We start from the raw sequence: 18,642 nt of genomic DNA, 5'->3' as shown, positions 1-18,642 counted from the left end.
TTCCTCTGAAAGAATGTAACCAATTTCATTTTATTAAGTCCCTTATGATTTCCCTTTCCTGTTTACCTTTCTATGCTTCTCTTGAGTCTTGTTTTTGAAAGTCAAATTTCTTGTTCAGTTCTGGAGTTTATTCATCAGGAAAGTTTGAAAGTTCCCTATTTCAGTGAAAAATCCATTTTTTGACCTGAAGGATTATACTCAAGATTTTCTGGGTAAGTGATTTTTGACTTTAATCCCAATTCCTTTGTTCTCTGAAATATCCTATTCCAAGTCTTCTGATCCTTTACTGTAGAAGTTGCCCAATGGTACTTGAATTGCTTCTTTGTAGTTGCTTGCAATATTTTTTCCTTGACCTGGAAGTTTGGAATTTGGCTAGAATATTCCTTGGAGTTTTCATTTGGGGATCTCTTTCCGGAGGTGATCGGTAGATTCTTTCTGTTTCTATTTATCATCTGATTCTAGAATATCAGGGCAATTTCTTGAAAGATGATGTCTAGGCTCTTTTTTTTTTTTTGCAAGGCAAATAGGGATAAGTGGCTTGCCCAAGGCCACACAGCTAGGTAATTATTAAGTGTCTGAGGTTGGATTTGAACTCAGGTCCTCCTGACTCCAGGGCTGGTGCTCTATCCACTGTGTCACCTAGCTGCCCCCTAGGCTCTTTTTTCTAAGCATAGATTTTAAAAGGTAGTTCAATAATTTAAAATTTTTCTCTCCTGGGTCCATTTTCCAGGTCAGTTGCTTTTTTCCAACAAGATATTTTACATTGTCTTCTGGGTTTTTTTTTTCATTGTTTTAGTCTTGTTTCTTGTTTTCTCATAAAATCCTTAGTTTCCACTTCCTCAATTCCAATTTTTAAGGAGCTATTTTCTTCGGTGAGCTTTTGTACCTCCTCCTTTTGCATTTGACCAACTTTACTTTTTAAGTAGTTTTTTCATCAGTATATTTTTGCATCTTCTTTTTATATTCAGTCAGTTCTGCTTATCGAGTCATTCTTCTCCTCATTGGTTCTTTTTTATACCTTTATTTCATTATTTGGCTTCATTTGCTTTTAAGTTTTTATTTTCTTCAGTATTTACCAAGCTGCTGACTCGTTTGTTGAGTTTTCTTGCGTCACTCTCATTTCTCTTCCCTATTTGCCCTCTACTTGATTTTTAAAATTCTTTCTGTGCTCTGCCAAGGCCTGAGATGAATTCATATTTTTCTTGGAGGCTTTTGATGTAGGAGCTTTGTTACCTTCTTCTGAGTGTATTTTGATCTTCTTTGTCACCAAAGTAAATTATTACAGTAAATGTTTTTTCTGTTGTTTGCTCTTTTTCCTAGCTCACGACTTGATTTTAACTCTTTTTTAAAATAGAGTTGTGCTTCCAGGGATGGAAGGTGCACTGCCCCAAGCTATAGGAGCTTTGGACAGCTGTTTTCAGAGACTTCTAGGACCCTGTAAGTTTCCATTTCTTCCAAGATGGTATGAACTATGAAGAGGTGTTTGCTACTCTCTTGGTCTGGATGGGACAACAAGCACTCTTTGGAACTGTGGGGAAGGTTCCTGCTCCACTGTGGCCAAAAGCTCTGGTGCACTAGTGCTCCTCTTCACTCTGGGACTGCTGCCATCAGGATGGTGACATGCCAGCAAAGAGAATCTCTTGTAATCTCCTCCTGAGAGTTGTTCAACTCCCTTACCATCTATGGACTGAGGACTCTAGAAGCAGTGATTGCTCTGCCGCTGATTCCTCTCTCCCAAGACCTGCTCCTTCCTGCTGACCTTCCAAGTAGTCTTTGGCTGGAAAATTATTTTACCCCATCTTTTTTTGGATTCTGCTACTCCATTATTTCAAGGTGTTCAGGAAAGCTCAGGCGAGTCCCTGTCTTTTCTCCACCACCTTGGTTTCACCCATCTCCTCCAAAACATGCATTTATTAAGCAACATCAAGATATCAGGCACTGTGCTAAGTGTTTTACAAATATTTATCTCCTTTGGTGTTCATAATAACCTTGAGAGGTGGGTGTTATTATTATCCCAAATTTACAGTTGAGGAAACTAAGGCTAAGTATATAAGTGACTTGTCCAGGTCACACAGCTAGCAAGCCACTGAAACAAGATTTGAATTCATGTCTTCTGGACTCTAGTACCTTCTATCTGCACCATGGACTTCCTTTGAATCATCTTCCTAGACAAGGGGAGAAAGGCCAACAGCAAAGATTCCCACCTACAGTCTGCCTCAGGCAAAGAAACCTCTCCTGCTCATGGAAATCCGGGTAGGAATTCACTACCCTCTTTAAGGGGTGTCTACCCTGGGCTATATGGACATTCCTATTGGGGATAGGTCATTCTTCTGCTCTGTCCTCCATTTTAGATGGAGTTACCAGTGTAATCACTTGAGAAAACAGCAATTTTTTTAGTTGTTGAATGACCAAGATTACAAAAGGAAGTAGTGATTCAACCAAAGGAAAATACAAAAGGGAAACTAAAGTTTCCAAGCCTTCTGAGGTGGGGTATAGGTGCTGGAGGGCTTCCTTCTGACCACTTCATCATTTTCAACTTATGCCCACACCCTCTGTTTACATATACTTCTATTAGAGATACAGTTCTCAAGAGTTAAAAGCATCTTCTTCCCATGTAGGAATGTAAACAATTTTTAATCTTATTGAATAACATTTTTTCCCTTTACCTTTTGATGTATCACTTGAGTCTTGTATTTGAAGATCAGATTTTATCTCTGGTCTTTTTTTCTTTTGTAGGTTTTTTGCAAGATAATGGGGTTAAGTGGCTTGCCTAAGGCCACACAGCTAGGTAATTATTATTAAGTGTCTGAGGCCAGATTTGAACTCAGGTACTCCTGACTCCAGGGCCGGTGCTCTATCCACTGTGCCCCCTAGCTGCCCCAATCTCTGATCTTTTCATCAGGAGAGTTTGAACATTTTCTATTTTACTGAGTACTTTCAGAGTTCTTTGAAAAAGTATGCTCAGTGTTATTAGGTAGTTAATTCTTGGTTGCAATCCAAACTCTTTTGTCCTCCAGAATAACATATTCCAGGCCTTCTGATCCTTTAATAATGAAGCTGCTAAATCTTGGGTAATCCTTGATGGTGGCTTTGTGGTATTTGAATTGTTTCTAGTTGCCTTCAGTGCTCCTTCCTTCCTTTACCTGATAATTCTATGGTCAAATATTTTTATAGCCAAATTCCTTGAAGATTTCATTTTGGGATCTCTTTCAAAGAGCTTATCCATGGATTCTTTCAATGACTATTTTACTCTCTAGTTCTAGGACATCAGAGCTGTTTTCTTGATAATTTTTTTTTCTATTTTACATTTTAATTTATTTACACATTACTAAAATAGTCTTATTGTAAGTGTAAATGTAATCCCTCTCCCCTCACAAAAATAAAAAAATCTCATGAGAAATGAAATGAAAGAGAAAAAAAATGTACTTCAATCTGTGTTCAGATACTATCAGCCCTAACTCTGGGGTGGATCGTATTCTTTATCATAAGTCCATCAGATGGGGTGGCTAGTTGGCATAGTGGATAGAGCACCGGCCCTGGAGTCAGGAGTACCTGGGTTCAAATCTGGTCTCAGACACTTAATAATTACCTAGCTGTGTGGCCTTGGGCAAGCCACTTAACCCCTTTTACCTTGCAAAAAACCTAAAAAAAAAATTAAGTCCATTAGAGAAGTTACTTCCATATTTTCCCCACAGTTTCTATTGTTGATTATAATTCCCTCCATCTATTCTTCCCCATTACCATGTATGCTATTTTCTCTCTGTCCCTCTTCAGAAGTGTGCTATGGGGTAGTCAGACACTGCCACCAGAGCACCAGCCCTGGGGCCAGGAGGACCCAAGCCCAAATCCCACCCCAGACCCCCAGCAACCACTCAGCCATGTGGTCCTGGGCAGGCCACCCAACCCCACCACCTGGCAAAGAACAAAAAAATGTGATGTATATAACTACCCTCTCCCACAATCTACCCTCTCTTCTTACATCTTCACCCCCTTCCCCTCCCCCACCCCCTTAACCCATCCCTTTCCTTTCATTTTTCTATAGGGTAAGATTTCTATACTCTATTGATTGTGTATGTTATTTTTACACTGAGCCATTTCTGATGAGAAAGAAGGCTCGTTCACTCTCTCCCCCTCACCTTCCCTCCTTCCACCCTATGGCAAAATCTTTTTCTTGTCTCTTTTTTGTGAAATATCTTAGCCCATTCTATCTCTCCTTTCCCCTTTCTCCCAGTACTTCCTTTTTCATCCATTGACTCCATCTTTATATCATACCTTCATAGTCAACTCCCTCCTGTGCCTGGTCTATACATGCTCCTTCTAAGTTCTGTATTAAATGAGAAGGTTTATATAAGTATTATCAGTACCATCTTCCCATGCAGGAATACATGCAGTTCGACAACATTGAGTCCCTCATAATTTTCCTTTCCCATCCACCCTCTCTATACTTCACCTGAGTCTTGTACTTGAAGATCAGACTTTCTGTTCAGCTCTGGCCATTTCAACAGGAACGGTTGAAATTCCCCTCAAAGAGGATGTTCAGTTTTTCTGGGTAGTTGATTTTTGGTTACGTTCCAAGCACTTTTGCCTTCCAGAATATCATATCCAAGCTCTACAAGCCCTTAATATGGATGCTGCTAAATACTGTGTAATCCTGATTGTAGTTCCATGATATTTGAATTGTTTTCTTCTGGCTGCTTGTAATATTTTCTCTTTGACTTGGGAGTTGTGGAATTGGCTATAATATTCCTGGGGGTTATTTATTTATTTAGTTTGGGATCTCTTTTAGGAGATGTTCAGTAGATTCTCTCAATTTCTATTTTACTATCTGCTTCTAGGATCTCAGGGCAATTTTTCTGTAGAAATTCTTTAAAAATGAAGTCAAGGCTTTTTTCCTGATCATGAGGTAGCCCAATAATTTTTAATTGTCTCTTCTGGATCTGTTCTCCAGGTCAGTTTTTCCGATGAGATATTTCACATTTTCTTCAAGTTTAATAATAATAATACCAATTATTTTATTATTTCTTGATTCCTCGCAAGATCATCAGCTTCCATTAGTTCCATTCTACATTTAAAGGAGTTGTTTTCTTCAGAGAGATTTCTTATCTCTTTTCCCTCTGGCCATTGCTGCTTTTTAAGGTATTCTTTTCATTGACTTTTTGGACTGCTTTTTCCATTTGACCTAAACTGGTTTTTAACATATTTTCTTCTGCATTTTTTGAATCTCCTTGACTAAGGTGCTGACCTTTCAAGTTTTTGTTGCATCATTCTCATTTCTCTTCCTAATTTTTCCTCTACCTTCCTTAATTGATTTTTTTTAGGTTCTTTGTAAGGCAATGGAGGTTAAGTAACTTGCCCAAGGTCACATGGCTAGGGAATTATTAAGTGTCTGAGGTCAGATTTGAACTCAGGTCCTCCTGATTCCAGGGCCAGTGCTCTATCCACTGTGCCACCTAGCTGCCCCCTTAATTGATTTTCAAAATCTTTTTTGAGCTCTGCCATAGCCTGAACCCAATTGCTATTTTTCTTGGAGGCCTTGGATACAGAAGCTTGGACTTTATCATCTTCTGAGTGTGTGTTTTGATCTTCCATGTGACCAAAGTAATTGTCTATAGTCAGGTTCCCTTTTTTACTGTTTACTCATTTCCCCAGTCTGTGCCCTGGTTTTAAGGTGCTTCCAAAGGTTTTGAGTGTTATTGGGGCATCCCTACAAGGACCTCAATTCCTTCAAGTCTTATGGAAGGCTCTGACTGTTCTACTGGCATGTACTCTGGTCTGTGGATGACCACAAGTTCTCCCTTCTGTCCAGGAGCTGTGAGGAGGGTCCCTGCTCTATGGCAATAGGGAGCCCCAGACTGTGACGAGGGTCTGAATATAGACAGAGTCCAGTCCCAGGGCCAGAGGAGAGACCTCGATGGTCTCCACCCCACCCCCTTACCTTCTATGAGCTGAAGGCTCTGGGAGCAGCTGCCCAGTGGCTCCCTGCTGGACATCTCTGCGGGTCTGCTTCAGGCTGGCCTGGACTTTACCCACCCTGGTAGAGGTTTCCCTACTCATCTTTCAAACTGTGCTTGGTGTTCCCTGGATTGGGAGGTCTGGAAACTGCTTCTGCTGCCATGAGCTGGCATTCCAAGGGACCCAGGCACCCCAGCAGCAGTTCCAAGAAGGCTAGAAATCCTTTGCTCCTGTGTGATGATCCTGGTTGCACTGCTGCTACCTCCAGTCCCATGGTACAGAGCTTTCCCATGACCTTTTTCCAGGTTACCTTGGGTTGGAGAATTGCCTCACTGGGTTTTTCTGTGAGTTCTGTCTCTCGAAAATTTAGTTGAGTCATAATTTTAAGGTTTTTGGAATATTTTGGAAGAGAGTTCCTGGGAAATTCTCCACCATCTTGGCTCTGCCCCTCCCTTTTTTAAATTATGGCTTTCAGGTAATCTAGTAATTTTTAAATTACCCTCATCTATTTTCCAGATCAACTGATTTTACTATGAGGTACTTAACATTTTCTTCTATTTTTTCATTTTAAAAATTTTGTTGGACAGATTCTTGTTATCTCAAGTCATTAGCTTCCATTTGCCCAATATTAATTTTTTTTAGGGTTTTTTTTTGGCAAGGCAAATGGGGTTAAGTGGCTTGCCCAAGGCCACACAGCTAGGTCATTATTAAGTGTCTGAGACCGGATTTGAACCCAGGTCCTCCTGACTCCAAGGCCAGTGCTTTATCCACTATGCCACCTAGCTGGCCCCCAATATTAATTTTAAGGAATTATTTTCTTCAGTTTTCATATCTCTTCCATTTGGTTAATCCTACTTTTTTAATATAATTTTATTTAAGACAATGGGGTTAAGTGACTTGCCTAAGGTCACACAGCTAGGCAATTATTGTCTGAGGCTGGATTTGAACTCAGGTTCCTCTCACTCTAAGGCTGGTGCTCTATCCACTGCACCACCTAAGCTGCCCCCTGGCCAATTCTACTTTTAAAGGGGAGTGGCTTTCTTCAGTGGAATTTTTTTCATTTCCTGAATTTTATGTTTTAAGGAGTTGTTTTCCTTTTCCCAATTTGCCCAGTTTCTGTTTTTTTAAGAGTTGTTTTCTTCAAACTGTTTGACTTTTTTCATAGTTCTAATCATTTCTTTTCCCAATATTTCTTCTTCTACTCTTGATTTTTTTTTTTTGATTTTTGCAAGGCAAATGGGTATAAGTGGCTTGCTCAAGGCCAAACAACTAGGTAATTATTAAGTGTCTGAGACCGGATTTGAACTCAGGTCCTCCTGACTCCAGGACCAGTGCTTTATCCACTGTGCCACCTAGCCACCCCTACTCTTGATTTTTAATATCCTTTTTGAGCTCTCCCAAGAGAACTTTTTGGGCTTCAGTCCAGTAGGCATTTCACCACTGTTTTCCTTTTCTGAGATATCATTTTGAATCCTGTCACCATAGGAGCTTTCTATGGTCAGGGCTTTTGTTGTTTTTTTCAACTCTGCTGCTCTTGGGGCCCGGGGCTGGGTCCTCAGGTGCTAGAGGCTTGCTCACCAACCTAGGCTCCCATTGGCCTGCTGAGCCATGATCGAGGAGCCCGGGTTGCCGATCTATTCTGAGGCCTCCCACTGGCTTCCCCACACCCCACCTGTGCTCCCCTTCCACCTTTCAAGTTGCTCCACTCTTTGTGGGTGTGCAATTTCTGACCCTCCAGAATCCATTTAGACTTTAGAGGCTTGATTTCATGTTTTTGAGGGAAGTGAGGGAGAGCTCAGGCAACTTCCTGGCTTCTCTCTGCCATCTTGGTTCCCCTTCTTCATCACTCCATTTTCATCTTGCGTTTTCTCAGGAGTTTGGTAGAATGCAATGCCCGCCAAAGAGAACTTGAGGTGTAAGGGATGGTGTTGGGGGCCAGCAGTTACATCATGTTAGCCATTGTGGGAGCATGAACGGGGCACCCGGCCTTTTGGGAATTTTCTTGTTAATCCGCTTTTTCTAGTTTTCCCTAAAAAAGGAAGCCAAATAGCCCTTTCATCCTTTGCCCTGACTAAAACTGTCTGTGATTAATCTCATGGCTCCTGAAGTCCACAAATGGCTTCCAGGGAAAGTTCACCCACCTCCACTCCAGTCTGCTCCCAGTGGGTGGAGATAGGCATGACCAGAAGCAATTAATCCTGTCCCCTCCCTCCCATTTAGTCAGGACAATCTGAGTTCAAATTCAGCCTCCAACATGTACTAGCTGCATGACTCTGGGCAAGTCAGGTCACTATTTACTTCAGTTTCCTCATCTGTAAAGTGGGTTGGGAGAAGGAAATGGCAAACTACTCTAATATCTCTGGTAGTAAAACCCCAAAATGGGGTCAAAACAACCTGTGAGAATCGAATGGGATATTATTTGTATTTTTCTTTCTATTCCCCAGTACTTAACACAAGGCCAGGCACATTGTAGACACCTAATAAAGGCTAGTTGACTATTTTATTAACTTCAATCATTATATATTATATGTGAGTTACTGTTTTTGGTTGTTTTTGAGTGATTCGGTTCATAATGAAAAACAAAAAAATTCCAAAAGCCTCATTGCTAGAATGTCTGTGTACATAGTCAAGAGGCCCCAACCATTGGTTGTCACCATCCTGGGGTCACTTACCCTTCAGACCTTCCCTAGGATTAGTCCGTTCCCCCTCCCTACAGGGGGAGAAAAGGGAAAAAGTTTGCTTTTCAGCAGCTGAGACCACTGGTTCCTTAATGGTCTGAATACCAGGGGGTTGAAATGAAAAGGCAGGGACAGGGTGGATGCTCCAGGAGAAAGGACTGTCTCAGAACTGGGGCACAGAGGAGAGACTCCCTAAACAAAGGCCTCCTGCCAGGCTTCTGGACAAAGAATTTGGGTCTGGTGTGGAAAGTGCCTTCCTTCTGCCTGCTCTGGGGCTCTGCTGCCTCCTTTCCTTGTGTGTGCAGTGAAAGGGGGGGGCAAAGGACATCGACCTTGGAATTCTCCCCACAAGCCAGAGTGAAGCTCAGATCCCCTGCTCCTCCCCAGGGCCAGGGTCAGGCAGATGACAGTGTCCAAATTCCCTGTTCCGGACCGCTGGGAGGACGGAGACCTTAGAGGTGGGTGTGTGTCAGTGACCCCCACCCCCAGCCTCGGCTAGAGGTGCCATAAATAATCGTCATTTGCCCGACTCAAAGGTCACTCTTGGTGCTTGCGTGCCAGGGAAGCAGCAGGGCAGGGCAGGGTAGGCCAAAGCAGGCTGAAGGATCTTCTCTCTCCTTCCTTGGAGGCCCCTGGGGTGGGAGGCCGGGCTGCCCCCTCACCATGGAAGCCTGTGGCTGGGCCTGGAGGCTTCTGCCCCTGACGCTGCTGCTGCTATGGCTTCTCCCCGGAACTAAGAGCCAGGGTATCGGGGCTGGGGGAAGTCGGAGCTGGGAGTTGGAGTGCTCCGGTCAAGGGAACAGGAAGCCAGGGTGGGAGAGGAGAGGCTGGGAGCAAGGAGCTGGTGGGAGGCGCTGGGGGGTACCAGCTGAGGGAGGAGAGGGACTGGGGGAGGAGAGGCTGGGGAGAAAGGGGCTGGGGGAGAAGAGGTTGGGGGAGGAGAGGGACTGGGGGAGGAGAGGCTGGGGAGAAAGGGGCTGGGGGAGAAGGGGGCCGGGACAGGGATGGAGGGGGGGGATCCAGGGGGATTTGGGGTCAGTACTGATTCGGAGTGGAAATCCCCCACAGTGTGCTCTGTGGCGCCTACTTTTGTAACTGTGGATGAGAATGAGCTCCCTACCCAACCCCTGGCCACAGTCACAACCCCCCCAGGGCAGACAGTGGTTGTGAGCTCTTCATCCGTTCCTGAGGACATCTTCCAAATTGTGAATAACGAGCTGAAGCTCACCAGAGCCCCTGATTATGAGGTGAGCCCGCACTCAGCCCTCCGCCCTTCCAGGGACAGAACTCCTCTTACACATCCCATTCAGCCTGGGGCCTGGGAGGCAGGAAGGGGGCACTGGAGTGTGGCTGCCCAGGGGGCTGGCCTGTTTGGGGAGCACATTCCTTCTTTCCCTCCCCAGACACACCCCCTGCTGACTGCAATCCTGGAGTGCAAGCAGGGCTCTACTTCGGTGAGTGTGGGGGCTGGGCATCTGGGGAGGGGGAAGGGGATCGACCTGGAGTGATGAGCCCTGACCTCTGACTCCCGGGTTGGCCCAGGTGACCAAGCTGCGGGTGGTTGTGGAGGTCCGAAACATCAATGATGTGGCCCCCGTCTTTCCCTTTTCCAGCAAGACCTGGCGTGTCAGTGAGGTGAGTAACACCATACTGGGGGTGGGGGGTTGGGATGAGTGGCTGGGAGATATGTGTGTGTGTGTGTGTGTGTGTGTGTGTGTGTGTGTGTGCACACGCACAAGGACTGAGCGGAACTTCCCGAATTCTGTGCAGGATACCAAAGTGGGGACCCTTGTCATACCAGAGGCAGAACTAAGAGCCACAGATGAGGATGGGGACATGCTTTTCTACAATCTCTCAATCCAGAGTCCCCCGGTCAGTTGACCTGGTTTCCTCCTGAGCACCCTCCCCTCTCCTCCCCCAGCCCCTGCAGGACCACTGGGAGCTCTCTTCCTCTTCTCCCCACCCCAACCCTAACTTCTCCAGGACTAACCCCCTCCCCACACTCCCAGCCAGCCCCATTATTGGGCTCCAGCTGGGGCTCCCACTCAGGTCCTTTCCTAGGGGAGGGGAGAGGGAGCCCTGACTCTCCAGTCCCCTCTATCTCCTGCCTCAGGACAAAGACAAAGTTTTCTCCCTGGTTGGTATTAACTTCCCCGCTCTGAAGCTGGACCAGGATCTGGACTATGAAACAAACCCAACCATGGTCTTCCATCTTCTGGCCAGAGTGAGTTCCTTCCCCTGCTGGGCCCCCAGGGACTCTGGCTGGATGAGCCTTGGCTCCCTCCTCCATAAGATGAAGGGATGTTTCCTCGGTTTTTGCAAGGCAATGGGGTTAAGTGGCTTGCCCAAGGCCACACGGCTAGGTCATTATTAAGTGTCTGAGACCGGATTTGAACCCAGGTACTCCTGACGCCAGGGCCGGTGCTTTATCCACTGCGCCACCTAGCCACCCTCCTCGGGCACTTAATTGGGCCAAAAGACAAGACCCGAGATGGCAGAGGCTGTACCCAGTGGGTCTCTCCATCCGCGAAGGCCAGGGGCTTAAAAAGGAACCATGGAAAAGAGAGGCCCTTGCCAGCACAGGGTCGGCCAGGCCCTCCTCCATCCCACTCAGGCCTGGCTGGGGCTCTTTCCACAGGACACGAAGGAGCCAGAGGCTGAGCCTGGGCACACAGCCACAGCCACAGTCATAATCCAAGTCATACCTGCAGACATGCGCCCGCCGTGGTTCTTACCCTGTCAGTTCACCGATGGGAGAATCTGCATAAATGCACAGTATGAAGGGGCTGTGTCTGCTGCCCTCATGGAGGTAAAGCCCATGCCTGGGGGAGGGGGAGGGAAGGAACAGGAGTGGGTGGAGATCGCTCCTCCCATACCCTGCTTATCACCCATGCTTGGGTGACCAGGAGGAAAGGCTAGTGAAGACTTCCCACAGGACTCCACTGACCACAGTATCCTTCCCTGGACTGAGGCCACTGGTGAACACAGCCGGGAGGGGAACTTCCTTGAGAAATGAGGAGAGAAAATAGTTAAGGGACTAAGGCTGGGAACCAGTCTTATGAGTTACACACCCTTCCCCCCACTCAAATATCGCCCTAGGTGCAGGGTTCTCTGGGTTCCTCTGCCCCACTGAAATCCGGGTTCAGTCCCCAGGCCTATCACTGAACAGCTACTTTCTCTTCAACTTTGGCCCCGTTTCTTAAGGAAGTTCCCCTCACAGACTCCCAGATGTGACCACCAGGGGCCTCTCAGCCTTGCCTCATTGGGCAGAAAGGTCTGGGCGTTGCTCCCTCCCTGGAGGAGTTCTGTACAGTTCAGTGGGGGGTCAGCTGGGGGTCCCAGAGGTGGACACAGTGCTCACTGGAGCCCTGCAGGAAACTGCCAGCCCTCCGCCTGGCCAGTCTGTGCTACCAGAGGAGGCTGGATCGGGGACACCACTCCCATCCCATGCTTCTGCTCCTACCCTCCTCTAGACGGCTTCCCTGATCTTTGAACCTGGACCGGTTTATGCTATTGATGGAGACACCGCCATCAATGAACAAATTGGATACAGCATTATCCAGGGTAAGGCCCCCTCCCTACGTCTCTGAGAGCTAATGCCCCTCCTCCCACCCTGAAGAGCCGGACCCCCTCTGCACTGTCTACTCAGCATCCTTCCTTTGGGATGGGGGGGGCACAGACATGACTGACTGAAGGTGACCTGCCCCCCGACTCATCTTTCCCAGGGAACACAGATGATGTATTTCAAATTGGCCCGGACTCCGGCAACATCACCATGACCAAAGCTGCCCCTCATCCCAAGACCTTCAAACTGGTGGTCCAGGTGAGAAGGGAGTCCAGGAGCTGCTCCCCTTCTTGCCTACAGGTGTTCCTCCGGCTCTGGCGTGGGCTCTGCTTCACTAGCCGGTCTTACCAGCTTCCACTGATTCTAGAGCCATCTCTATGCTGAGGATCGTCAGATCTCTTCCCCGTCCCCCCCTCTGCTGACTCCAATCTCCTGAGTCCTAGCGACATCTCGAATTGGAAATTCAGCAGACACCCTGCACTGCGCATGACCAAAGCTTTCTCCCCTGCTCCCTCAGGGTCGCAACGTGGATATGTCACCCCTGATCTCACCCTCGCTACATCAGGACCCCTTAGATCCACCAGTCCCTCTGCCACACCCCGCCACGCCTCTGCCACACCCCGCCCAGCCCCCCCAGTCCCTTGTCCATTTCGCCTGTCACACCTCTGCCACACCCCGCCACGCCCCTGCCACACCCCGCCCATCCCCCATCTCTTGTCCATTTCGTCTGTCACACCTCTGCCACACCCCTGCCACACCCCGCCCATCCCCCCCGGATCTCTTGTCCATTTCGCCCCTGCCACACCCCATCCCCATTTATTTCTTCTCTGCCAGGGTCACTCCCAGCCCCCCCTTCCTCTGCCCCTGTCCTGGTGCAGGCCCTCATCCCCTCATGTCTGGACGCCTGCAGGAGTTGCTGGGGAGCGTGGGGAGCAGCCTAATTCCAATCTCTCCCCACACCAATCCATCTATCCTCCATTCAGCCACCAAAGTGATTTTCCGAAAACTTGGGTCTGACCATGTCAGCCCCTGCTCAGTTAACTCTAAGGGCTTCTCATCACCTCCAAGAGGAAATATAAAATCTTTTTGGGGGGCATTGATAGCCCTGCAGAACTTGGGCCCCCTTTCCGGTATTATTACCTTTTCTCCCCCCACCCTACCCTTTGATCCAGAGCTCCTCGCCTTCCAGCTATCCATAAACAAAAGACCCTTCAATTCTGGGTTCTGGGCACATCCTCTGTACTCCTCACTACTCCTACTGGACCTCCTTCCCAGACCCTCTATTCCCTCTGTGAATTTCCAATTCAACCTGTCTAGAGCTTTCTTCTTATCTATTGTTTGCATGTGGTCGCCTCCGTTAGATTGCCCTCCTCCAGGGTGGCGAATGATGCATGTTGATGGACTGACTGCCTACCCTTTGTCCACGGGTGGGCTCCAGGGAACCCCTGTTTTGCTGTGCCCGAGGCTCAGAGCCTGTCTGGGGTGCCAAGCCTCTCCTTGTCACGGGGCTTGGCAGATGCGGTTGTCTCTTTCCTGTTGGAAGTCAGCAGATGCCGAGGGGCCTCTGGCCTCACTCTGACTCCGATGGGAGCTCAGCCTGTGCCTCGGTTTCCTCTTCTCTCCCTAGGCCCGACAAGTGCACACAGGAAAGTATTCCGTGACCCAGGTCACCATTCATGTAGTGGCAAAGCAGCAGTACCCACCTCGATTCCCCAAGGCCCTTTACCGAGGTTGGCTGCCCCCAGGCACGGGCACTAATGTGGCCGTGAGGGATGCAGAAGACCCTGATAGGGAGCTTCGGCTCAGAGCTGAGGATGACGACTTCCCAGCAGGTGTAAGAAAGAGATGAGGGAAGGGCAAGGGAGGCCTGGGGTAGGGATTGGGCTGGGGGAGGGGCTCGTGCTCTCACTCCATCGACTTGTCCCACAGGTGCCCAATTCAGGCCTACAGTACCGAATCACCAACAGCTCAGCTTTCAGGATGTCTGGGGAGGTTGTGCGGACCAATGGCAACGTGGGACCCCCACAGGTGTTTTACCTGGAGGTGAGTTCTGCCCCAAGGGCCCATGCCTGCTCTGGGGGGCTGAAGGGAGGGGAGGAAACAGAGCTGACTGGCCTGCTCTCTGCCCCCCCACCCCCACCCCAGGCTGAGGTCTTAGACAAGCTGACCTCGGAGAAGGACCTCACCGTCATTGAGATCCTCATCCAGGACACAAAGCCCACCCCTCCAGGTAGTGCTCCCCAGTCCCCCAAGGCCATGACCACAGACTTCCTGGGTTCCTGGGGATGAGGGTGGGAAGCTTGTATTGATCCAGAATTTCTTGCATGTCAGTCCCCAACCTCAGGGACCTGAGGTTAGTTTGGATGGGCACCTGGGGTGATGCTTGGTCCCCAGTGACATTGAGCCTCCCATCCCCAGCTATAGGCAGGACGACTTCAGGGCCCCAGCTTCCCTTGGCCACCAGCAGTCCTTGGACCCCTGCCCCCCCATCACCTGGGTCTTCCCCAGAGTCTACCACCCAGGAGGGTGGTACACAGATCTCTCCAACATCGAGGAGCACTCCAACCACATCCCCCACCCAGGACCCCCCAAAGCCTTCGAACCCTGATCCCACCCTAGTACCCCCACACTCAGGGACCACTGTGAAACCCTCAACCATGCCCCCCACCCAGGGGGCCCCAAGCCCTGGACCTGACCCCACCTTAGTCCCCCCACACTCAGGGACCACAGTGAAACCCTCAGCCATGCCTCCAAGCCAGGGGCCCCAGAGCCCTGGCCCTGACGCCACCCTCATCCCCCCGCACTCAGGGACCACTGTGAAACCTTCAGTTATGCCTCCCAGCCAGGGGCCCCAGAGCCCTGGCCCTGACCCCACCCTCATCCCCCCGCACTCAGGGACCACTGTGAAACCTTCAGTTATGCCTCCCAGCCAGGGACCCCAGAGCCCGGGCCCAGGCCCCACCCTTGTCCCCCCACATTCAGGCACCACTGTGAAGTCTTCTACCACATACCCCACCCAGTACCCCTCAGGTCCCCCAGGCCCTAGCCCCTCTGGTGGCTCCCAGACTGGAGCACCAGGGGGCATCACGGGAGAAACATCAACAGAGCCAGGTGGACCATCTCCAGAGACAGGTGTCTCATCAACAACCTCTCCAGGGCCCACTGAACCCTCCACACCCACAGGTGGTGCCCCTCATCTTCATCAATGCCACCCCCTCCCTCCCTTCCTGAAACATCTGTTCAGAGCTGCCCCCACTTTCTATGTAGAGGTGCTGGGCAGCCCCCTCTACCCCCCAAACACACACCTACCTGCCTATAGTCCATAGGATCTGGCCCCCTTATCTGGTCATGGGGCAGCCCAGCTGCTCTGGGCATATCTACCAGGCTGCCCCCTGAGACCCTGGTTGCTCCCCTCCCCTCCCCTCCCCTCCCTCTCCCAAGTGGTTTATGACACTGTATAACACAGTCAGGCCAGACTGGGCCTAAAGTCCTGGGCTGGGCCCCGCCCTGTGGGGAGGGCATGCCTGACTCCCAATGTCTCCAGCCAGTTGGGGGGAGGGGGCTGGGCAGGGACAGGCCACCCCCCCAACATGACCCTGGGCTCTCCAGCTGGGTCCAGATGAGGGGCCCCAGGCCCCGAGGGGAGGCTGGAGGCTGGAGGCTGTCTGCTGTGTCTGCCAGGTGGCTCCTCAGGAGACCAGGAGCAGCAGGTGACCATGGACCAGATGGCCATCGTGGGCGGGGTGCTGGGAGCCCTGCTTTTCCTGACCCTGCTTCTGCTGGGGGTCTTCCTCTACAAGCGCAATGTGGGCCGGAAGAAGGTTAAGCTTAGGGTGAGGCCTGGGAGGGAGGCCTGAGGGAGCTGGGAGGGAGAGACAGAAAGCTAGGATCCAGAGAGGAGGGAGACAGGAGAGAGGAGAGGCTTGGCCTGAGGCAGGAGACTCAAAGATGAGAGACTGAGAAAGTCAAGAAGTGACAGACTCTCTAGAAGGGATAAAGATGGAGAGGATCCAGAGACACAACATATAAACAGTCAAGAGTGAGAGAAAAAACAACCCTGGGAGGGAGGGTCCATGATTATCCCCATTTGACAGATGTGGAAACCAAGGCAGACAAGCAGGGAAGTGTCTGAGGTGGGATTTGAACTCAGACCTTCCTGACTCCGGGGCTAAAGCTCTATCTACCAACCCTGTATATGAAAGAGAAATAAATGAAATAGAGACAAAAGGTAACAAGCAGGAACAGATGCATGAGACAGTGACTCTAGGTGCCAGGCAGAGCCTGTAAGCAAGGAGATGGGGGGAGGTGTTGGGGGGCTGAGCTCAACTTCGGTTAAGGGGGTGGGACCAAGCTCAGGAGTCCTCCCTCCCTTACTGTTTGCATCTCTTTTCCACAGACTGACCTGAAGGACTCTGGCTATGATAACAAAACTTTCAAAGCCCAGGAATCATCCAACTGGGTGGCCTACCCTGAGCCAGAAGCCTTGCCTCAGACCCTCCAGGATGACCCTCCAGGGGGGTTTGGCAGAAGCTCGGCCCTGCCAATCCCTGCAGTCAGAGAGGCTGAGAAGGGGGAGGCCCAGGGGAGCGGGAAGACCACTCCAGAGGAGAGCAGGAGGGCCAGTCGAGAGGAGAGCGGGAGGATAAGTGGAGAGGAGAGCAGGAGGACCAGTCGAGAGGAGAGCAGGAGGCCCAGTCGAGAGGAGAGCGGGAGGACCAGTCGAGAGGAGAGCAGGAGGACCAGTCGAGAGGAGAGCGGGAAGACCACTCCAGAGGAGAGCAGGAGGACCAGTCGAGAGGAGAGCGGGAAGACCACTCCAGAGGAGAGCCGGAGGACCAGTCGAGAAGAGAGCAGGAGGACCAGTCAAGAGGAGAGCGGGAAGACCACTCCAGAGGAGAGCAGGAGGACCAGTCGAGAGGAGAGCGGGAGGACCAGTCGAGAGGAGAGCAGGAGGACCAGTCAAGAGGAGAGCAGGAGGGCCAGTCGAGAGGAGAGCGGGAAGACCAGTCGAGAGGAGAGCAGGAGGACCAGTCGAGAGGAGAGCAGGAGGACCAGTCAAGAGGAGAGCGGGAGGACCACTCCAGAGGAGAGCAGGAGGACCAGTCGAGAGGAGAGTGGGAAGACCACTCCAGAGGAGAGCAGGAGGACCAGTCGAGAGGAGAGTGGAAGGACCAGTCGAGAGGAGAGCAGGAGGACCAGTCGAGAGGAGAGCGGGAAGACCACTCCAGAGGAGAGCAGGAGGACCAGTCAAGAGGAGAGAGGGAGGACCAGTCGAGAGGGACCAATGAGGTCCATCCTGACCAAGGAGCGCAAGTCAGATGATTCAGGCTACAAGGCTGTGTGGTTTCGGGAGGACATTGGTGCCCATGTGGATGTGGTGGTTATCAATAGCCCAGTGCCTGAGGAGCCCTCAGGGGCACCTGGAGAGCTCCAGATGCCAACCGAGGCTGAAGTGCATGAGGAGCTTGAGATCGGGTCTGAAGAGCCCGAGTTGGTACTGGTCGTGTCTGAAGAGCCCGAAAAACTTCTGATGGCTTCCGTAGAACCCCAGTTATTCTCAGTGGCACCCAGGAAGGAGCCCATGGAAGATGCTGACCAGAGCCCTGAGGAGAACAAGACAGAAGACGGGGACATGGAGGCAGTGCCAGTGCCAGCTGAGGATTAACCAATCCCTGGGGCCACCCACCCACCCTAGTCAGGGCAGAGTCCCAGTAGAGGTCCTAGGGCTTCCCCCCCAGGGGGCCATTCATCTTTTGCTTGGGCATGGGGGAGGAGGTGACGGTTGCCCCACCCCCATTTGTGTCCTGCCAGGCATCTCATACCTGTGTGTTCATGGGTCTGGCTCTGGCTATGGCCCCTACTTGATGGGTCTCTGGGCCCCAATTAAACATGCTAAGCTGATGGTGCCTCTGAATTCTGGCAGCGCCTGCTGGAGGGGGCTGGGCCTGCCAACTCCACCTGAGTTTCAGTTTCTCAGTCTTCAGAGGCAGCTTCCTATAAACCCGGTTTCCACATCCTCTTCCCAAGATCCCCTGACCTTACTTGCCCAGGAGGAGAGGGGCAGCTTGTCTGGGCCTTAGCCCAATCCTTAGAGGGCTTCCCCACTTCAGGTCCTGCTATCTTGGCTCATATCTCCAGGCTCTCTTACACATACCTACCTGCAGACTGGCCCATTCCTCCCTGACTCCCTGTGGTCAGTTTGAACATGATGTAGTCTGCTTTGGTTCAGACCCAGGTTCCACACCTTCACCTCCCCCAACCCTCCATGCTTCTGGTTCCCCCAAACCCAGCCTGAGGGGTGGGTATATCTGGGTGAGCCTGGTCTCAGGTCTCAAACTAGGGGCAGGCTTCCTTCTCCTGCTGTGGCCTGGGTTCCCTTCCCCTACCCCTACCCCCATCCGCACCCTGCCAATCTCGGAGCATTTCCTCATCTATCTCCAGACTATC

At 50.4% G+C, this 18,642-nt stretch overlaps 1 protein-coding gene across 4 annotated transcripts; it reads left to right on the top strand.

The window, feature by feature from the left end:
• The first annotated feature begins 9,018 nt into the window (after positions 1–9,018).
• CDHR5 (cadherin related family member 5) lies at positions 9,019–18,096 on the top strand. 4 transcript variants are annotated; one of them, XM_074230725.1, is made up of 15 exons: positions 9,019–9,088; positions 9,699–9,877; positions 10,034–10,084; positions 10,173–10,265; positions 10,401–10,502; positions 10,744–10,854; positions 11,269–11,439; positions 12,104–12,194; positions 12,356–12,453; positions 13,823–14,029; positions 14,125–14,238; positions 14,341–14,425; positions 14,614–15,378; positions 15,877–16,028; positions 16,592–18,096. In XM_074230725.1, exons 1-15 carry the CDS (start codon positions 9,034–9,036, stop codon positions 17,858–17,860), a joined length of 3,543 nt encoding a protein of 1,180 aa, XP_074086826.1. In that variant the 5' UTR covers positions 9,019–9,033; the 3' UTR covers positions 17,861–18,096. The 4 variants fall into 4 exon arrangements, with proteins under 4 accessions (XP_074086826.1, XP_074086825.1, XP_074086824.1 ...); XM_074230724.1 differs by lacking the exon at positions 9,019–9,088 and adding an exon at positions 9,248–9,375 and having other exon boundaries at positions 15,877–16,016; XM_074230723.1 differs by lacking the exon at positions 9,019–9,088 and adding an exon at positions 9,255–9,375.
• The last annotated feature ends 546 nt before the right edge of the window (positions 18,097–18,642 follow it).

The sequence above is a fragment of the Macrotis lagotis genome, chromosome 3 (genome assembly GCF_037893015.1).
Source record: "Macrotis lagotis isolate mMagLag1 chromosome 3, bilby.v1.9.chrom.fasta, whole genome shotgun sequence".
Classification (NCBI taxonomy): Eukaryota; Metazoa; Chordata; class Mammalia; order Peramelemorphia; family Peramelidae; genus Macrotis; species Macrotis lagotis.
Note: the sequence above shows the minus strand (reverse complement) of the source record. Positions and strands in the feature narration are given on the sequence as shown.

Bases quoted from the DNA above. Each gene is read 5' to 3' on its own strand.
- CDHR5 (XM_074230723.1), top strand. From the start codon at position 9,294: ATGGAAGCCTGTGGCTGGGCCTGGAGGCTTCTGCCCCTGACGCTGCTG. The intron at 10,855-11,268 runs GTGAGTTCCTTC...CTCTTTCCACAG, and splicing joins TCTTCCATCTTCTGGCCAGA to GACACGAAGGAGCCAGAGGC. The intron at 12,454-13,822 runs GTGAGAAGGGAG...TTCTCTCCCTAG, and splicing joins CCTTCAAACTGGTGGTCCAG to GCCCGACAAGTGCACACAGG.